The following is a 6224-nucleotide window of genomic DNA, read 5'->3' as shown; positions in this document are numbered from 1 at the left end:
ATGGCATTCCTTTGGATTTTCTCTTGCCTGGCCATCCTTGGCACAGCTTATGGACGGAGTAAGTTAATATCTACACAGTATTTTCTATTTTTATTTTATATGCAATTGTGCTGGATAAATTGATTCTATTTGTACATTGACTTCCAACATAGGCTGTGGAGTCCCAGCCATCACTCCAGTCATCTCGGGCTATTCAAGAATTGTGAATGGTGAAAATGCTGTTCCAGGATCTTGGCCATGGCAGGTCTCCCTGCAGGTTAGTAGCTAAGGTTTTTAGTCTAAGTAATTTCTAGTCAGGTAACTGTTAAATTACGTACACAATTAAAAAAGCCATCATTTTATAAAAAGGTCAAACATTAATCGTCAGTTTTCACTGAGGGCCCCGTGTTCATTTCATTCAGCATTGAATTTCTGCCTATATTTTCCTCGGGGAATATACTAGATTAGATTACTTACAGTGTGGAAACAGGCCCTTTGGCCCAACAAGTCCACACTGACCCACCGAAGCAAAATGCAAACTCCACACAGAGAGTTGCCTGAGGCAGGAATTGAACCCGGGTCTCTGGTGCTGTGAGGCAGCAGTGCTAACCACTGTGCCACCGTGCCACATACTGTAGGGAAACAAATAATGTTTTATATAAAGTTGATAATACAAATGGTGCATCATCAATAGAAAAATGCCGCCAGGAACCAAAGGTCTTGTACATGATTTGATCAAAACAGGTATATACCTGTGAAAGCTAAACTCTGAACCAATGATAGAACACTTCTATTGTGCTGCTGACTCATATTTTGAGCATTGTTAAAATTGCAAAGATTAATGCTTGCAAGGCAGATAATCCTAACTATAATGGTTCAAATATTAGATTTTCTTTGAGTGATTAAAACTTTCTTTTCTATATTAGCAAACCAATGGCTTTCATTTCTGTGGTGGCTCCTTGATTAACGAAAACTGGGTTGTCACTGCTGCCCATTGCAGTGTGAGGTAAGGTTAGAATATCAACATCTCCAGAGACTACATTAAATATATAAAGCAACATGTACTGAATAATTTGACATTCTTTTGTAGCACAAGACACTTGGTCATTATTGGAGATTACAACAAATGCACAGGTGATGGAAAATCTCAGGCCATTTCAGTTGCTAAGGTAGGAATGCTCTGAACGTGACAATGAGTCTCACTCAAAATTGTAGGAGGTGAGGACTGCAGATGCTGGAGATCAGAGTCCAAGAGTGTGGTGCTGGAAAAGCACAGCCAGTCAGGCAGCATCCAAGGAGCAGGAGAATCGATGTTATGAGCATAAGCTATTCATCAGTAATGATGAAGAGCTTATGCTCATAACGTTGAATCTCCTGATTCTTGGATGCTGCCTGTCTAACTGTGCTTCTCCAGCACTACACTCTTTGACTCATTCAAGATTGTGTTGATTCAATTTAAAAGTAAGAAACTGAAATCAGTAACTGTTTTTAAAATAATCTAAAGCAGTAAAAGAATATTTTTGATATTGTTATTATTCTTTGTGACAGTTTTACACTGTCCTTCTTCGAATTCTGTCTCAATAGAATTTACTATACTTGCTGTACTTGGTTATTTTCCCAATCTCAAATATCTAATTATGTTTAAGAAAACCAGAAATCTAGGCTGTTTTAGTATGAGTTTGTATGTTCAGATAAGTTCAAACTAGACGTCAAGATAATTCTTTAAACAGTGGGTCTATTAACACAATGTACACAATGATGTGGAGGAGCTGGTGTTGGACTAAGGTTGTCAAAGTTAAAAATCACACAAAACCAGGTTATAGTCCAATAGGTTTATTTGGAAGCATTAGCTTTTGGAGGGCCGCTCCTTCATCAGGTGGTTGATGAACCACCGAAAGCTAGTGCTTCCAAATAAACCTGTTGGACTATAACCTGGTGTTGTGTGAATTTTAACAAAGTACACAATGGTCTTGCTCTGTCCGAGGCTCCCCTTATTACAGCCTTCAAACAGAGTCTCTCTCACATGGCTACTGGTCACTGATAGATCACAGCCCAATGGCTCATGTGCATAGTCCTTAAGACCTATCCCTACATGGGCCACAATGCAGGATACCACCATGGAAAGTCTGATGTTCATACTACATGGACATTGCTGAGGTAAGAGTTGTAATTCATGGTAAGATACCAGCTAGGAAGGTTTGTGGCCCGTGATGTAGTATATCACAGAGGAGGGACTCAACTCCTAACGTAGAACATCACCAGGATGTGCGACCAATGAGCAGCACACCAAGGTACAACTAACACTAATAATGCATTTTCAGGGATAGGGCCAGGATGAAGAAAATTGCCACATAAAAATCAAAGGACTTAATTCAGACCATCACTGATTGAAAGCAATAGCCAAGAACAGGAAAATCAAGAAGTGATTGGCAGGAACTAACCTTAGTCTTGTGTCTTACAGACCATCACTCACCCTGACTGGGATCCAAGTACCATTAACTATGACATCACTCTTGTGAAACTCGCAACACCTGTCACATTCAATCAGTTTGTGTCCCCTGTGTGTCTCGCTAGTGCAGCTGGCAATTTCGCTGCGGGCAAGCTGTGCGTCACTACAGGATGGGGGTTGACTAACTCAAATGGTATGGCATCTCCATTGCTTTGGACTGAGCAAAGTTATGTTGACCTCTGTAGCTGGGTCTGAGGGGATTAGAAACAGTTGGATATGGAAGGTTGGGTGTAATGCTTCCCACAGGAGACAGATCTGCCATGGCCCTTTAGAGGCTCCCAGTGGACTCTGCCTCAGTCAGAGTGTGGAAGGGACTGTCACACAGTTGCTGGCTGGTGCTGTCAGGATGACAGTAAGGCTCATTAATGAGCTGGCTAGCTGACTTTGCCTGAGCCTATCACAGTTCAGTGCTGGCTTAGGGTTTAAAAGGGGCATGATATACCTTTCCCTCACCTTTGGAAGATCACTCAGCAAACCCTAAAGGTTTTCAAACATCCTCCTAGCGGTGTGGCTCACTATAGGTCACTCCATGCCTGGTTGAGTGACTCAACAGTCACACAGGATAACTATTGATATTCAATTCCCTTGCCTTAATCTCAAATCTTCTGTTCTCCTGCCCCCCCCCCCCCCAACCCTGCGCTCTCAAAAGCCCCAATTATCCTTTACTAACCTTTGGTCCAAGACTCCCTGAGCTTCTGTTGGTTGCACTGCTGCTCGTTACCACTGCTCCCACCTGCTAGCGGTGTGAGGTCTCTGATGGGCTGACAGCTCTCAGCAAACAAGACCTCCACTGCTGTGGACCTTGATTCTGGGTAAGGCCTGAAGGTGTCCACTTAAGTGCCTGTCTAACATGCACCTCTAAACAAAAGTGGGTCTCCAATGATTCTCCACCACCGCCTTGTGAAACTGACAGAATCAAGACTGAAGTCTTTGTTTTTTTTGTATCTATTAGTTAAAAAGCTCCACATGGTAAAGCATAAAAAATTATTACAGAAAAATAATCTTATGAAGAAAGGTTAAGTAGGTGGGAGTTTCAAAGAATGAGAGGTTATTGATACATAAAGGATTCTGAAGGGATTTGACTGGATGGATGTTGAGAGAATGTGTGATGGGGTGAATAGTCTAGACTAGGGGGCACTATTGTAAAATAATGAATCTCTCAAACAAGATGGGGAAGAGAAGGAATACCTTCTGTGAAGGATTATTGAATTTTGAAATTCTCCACCTTAGAGAGCAGTGAAAGCTAAGCCAGTGAACATGGTCAAGCATTGTTTAATTATCTAGGAAAGTGAGAAGATGGGACTTGAACCTGGACCTTCAAGCTCAGTGGTAGGGACATTACTAATCCGCCACAAGAGCTGCAATGAACATAGTGAAAGCTGAATTAAACAGATTCTTCACCCAGAAGGGAGTCAGAAGTTAAAGGGGAAGGGGAGTGGGAGGCTGTCAAATAGAATTAAGGCCACAGTCAGATTAAGCATGATCTTATTGAGTGAGGAAGCAGGCATGAGAGACCAAATGGCCTATTCCTGCTCCATTTATTGTGTTCCTATGTTCTCCTAGAGATCTGACCAGTAACTAGTTACAGGTCACCATTGCTTCTTTGAAAATGTAACTTCACTGAGTTCAATTGTTGCCCTAACAAAGATTTATCTGATGAAGAAGCATTTAATCACGATCTTACAAAGATACATCAGATAGTAAAGGGGCTGGAAAAGGAACATACAATATACTAGTTTAAAACATACATGTGGGCGAAGGAAAAGGAGACAGTGACTTTACCTAGTTGACAATAGAAGATGGTTCTTCCTGCAGAGAATGATCAGCACTTGGATTGGAGCTGTAAGCAGTGTAGTATGGGAGAAAGTTCTAGAATTTCTGAAGGGCAATCTAGATGCAGCACAGGAGGAGTGCAGTGTTATTCCAAAGGGGAGCATTTAAGATCAGCTGAATAGCCTTCTCCATCACGGAGTAGCTTCCATCTCTTCAAAATAATGGAACATGATAAACACTCTACCCATTCCATTTATTGATAATTCGTGAAAAAACTCATCAAAGCATTTAAAAGCAGATTTGTCTGCCTGAAAATGAACCTAATTCTGTTTTTGCACAGAGATTACAGCAAAGGTTCCACATCTTATGAGAGCTAGTGCTGTGCAAACCCTGGAAGATCTAACAATGTTTTCCTCTCCCTCTCAGCCTTCTTCACACCGTGCGTTCTGCAGCAGACATCACTCCCCATCTTGAGCAACACTGAGTGCCAGAAATACTGGGGCAACATGATCTCTGATGTGATGATCTGTGCTGGTGCTGCTGGTGCTTCCTCCTGCATGGTATGTAACCAGCTACAACAGGAAAGGCAACACTTCACTTCATTCCGTGCTGCTTATTCATCCCTGATCTGTTTGTTTGCAGGGTGACTCAGGTGGACCGCTTGTCTGCCAGGAGGGAGGAGCCTGGAATCTAGTGGGTATCGTTTCCTGGGGAAGTGGCAATTGTTCCCCAAATAGTCCTGGAGTTTATGCCCGTGTATCTGAATTCCGCAACTGGGTCGATCAGACACTTGCTATGAATTAAACGAGTATCTATATCGCAGAATTCAATAAAAATTAATCAGCATCTCTGTATAATTTGTCTGACTTTTTTCTCATAGCGTGCTTCAATTGCAAGTGTGATTAAAATAATTTCTGAACAGATAACTTAAATATCTAACAGGGAAACAGATTTAAAATGGGAGTAGATACATAGCAATGTCACTTCACTGGTAGTATGAATAGGGAAGATAGTATGCTCCATCCACAATCAGAACCCCAAGTCTGAGTTCTCATTAACAATCAGTCACCACGGAACGAATTGAGTTGCAGAGAGGAACTTCCACACAGAGACAGGGGTAACAATCAGAGGCAGAATCAATTACAAAGGATAAAAGCAAACTATTCATTTACATGAGACATATCCACCATTCAATGAGATCATGTCAATCTGATTTTCCATCCCTGTATCTTTTTGGTTCCATATCCCTTAGTACCCTTGCACATCTGATGATCTTAGTTTTGGAAGTTGCATTTTGCCTATCCGCTCAGTGATTTGTAGGAGTGAGTTCCCAATTTCTATTCCCCTATTTGTGAAGAAGTTTTCCTGACCTCACCCCTTAATTGTTCTGGCTCTGATTTTAATGTGATGACACACTGGTTATGAGACACATTGGTTCTTCTGCCAGAGGAAATAGTTTCCTTCCATGTGCTGATAAAGTCCTTCAATCATCCTCAGCACCAGAATGAGAACACCCTTTAATCTTCTACATTTGAAGCAATACCAGCTTGTTCTTTCTGTAGTTCCTCCAATGGTCAGGACTCAGTTCAATCAGCCAGATACAAATTAAACAGGTCATCATACAACTGCAGCATAATTATAACGAAGAGGATTGATAAGGGCAGAGCCGTGGACATGATCAATATGGACTTGTGTATGGTGTTTGACAAGGTTCCTCATGGTAGACTGGTTAGCAAGTTAGATATCATGGAATACAGGGAGAACTAGCCATTTGGATACAGAACTGGCTCGAAGATAGAAGACAGAGGGTGGTGGTGGAGGGTTGCTTTCGAGCCTGGAGGCCTGTGACTAGTGGTGCACCACAAGGATCAGTGCTGGTCCACTGCTTTTCATCATTTATATAAATAACATGGATGTTAACATAGGAGGTATAGCTAATAAGTTTTTAACTGAATTGAATTTA

General features: G+C 41.7%; 1 protein-coding gene across 1 annotated transcript; it reads left to right on the top strand.

The window, feature by feature from the left end:
• On the top strand, positions 1–5065 carry LOC132823749 (chymotrypsinogen A-like). The gene is made up of 7 exons (XM_060837759.1): positions 1–58; positions 153–256; positions 906–985; positions 1070–1148; positions 2441–2621; positions 4688–4821; positions 4904–5065. Exons 1-7 carry the CDS (start codon positions 1–3, stop codon positions 5063–5065), a joined length of 798 nt encoding a protein of 265 aa, XP_060693742.1.
• Positions 5066–6224: the final 1159 nt, after the last annotated feature.

The sequence above is a fragment of the Hemiscyllium ocellatum genome, chromosome 17, assembly GCF_020745735.1.
Source record: "Hemiscyllium ocellatum isolate sHemOce1 chromosome 17, sHemOce1.pat.X.cur, whole genome shotgun sequence".
Lineage (NCBI taxonomy): Eukaryota > Metazoa > Chordata > Chondrichthyes > Orectolobiformes > Hemiscylliidae > Hemiscyllium > Hemiscyllium ocellatum.
This window is presented reverse-complemented; position numbering and strand designations above follow the sequence as displayed.

Bases quoted from the DNA above. Each gene is read 5' to 3' on its own strand.
- LOC132823749 (XM_060837759.1), top strand. From the start codon at position 1: ATGGCATTCCTTTGGATTTTCTCTTGCCTGGCCATCCTTGGCACAGCT. The intron at 986-1,069 runs GTAAGGTTAGAA...ATTCTTTTGTAG, and splicing joins GCTGCCCATTGCAGTGTGAG to CACAAGACACTTGGTCATTA. The intron at 4,822-4,903 runs GTATGTAACCAG...GTTTGTTTGCAG, and splicing joins CTGGTGCTTCCTCCTGCATG to GGTGACTCAGGTGGACCGCT.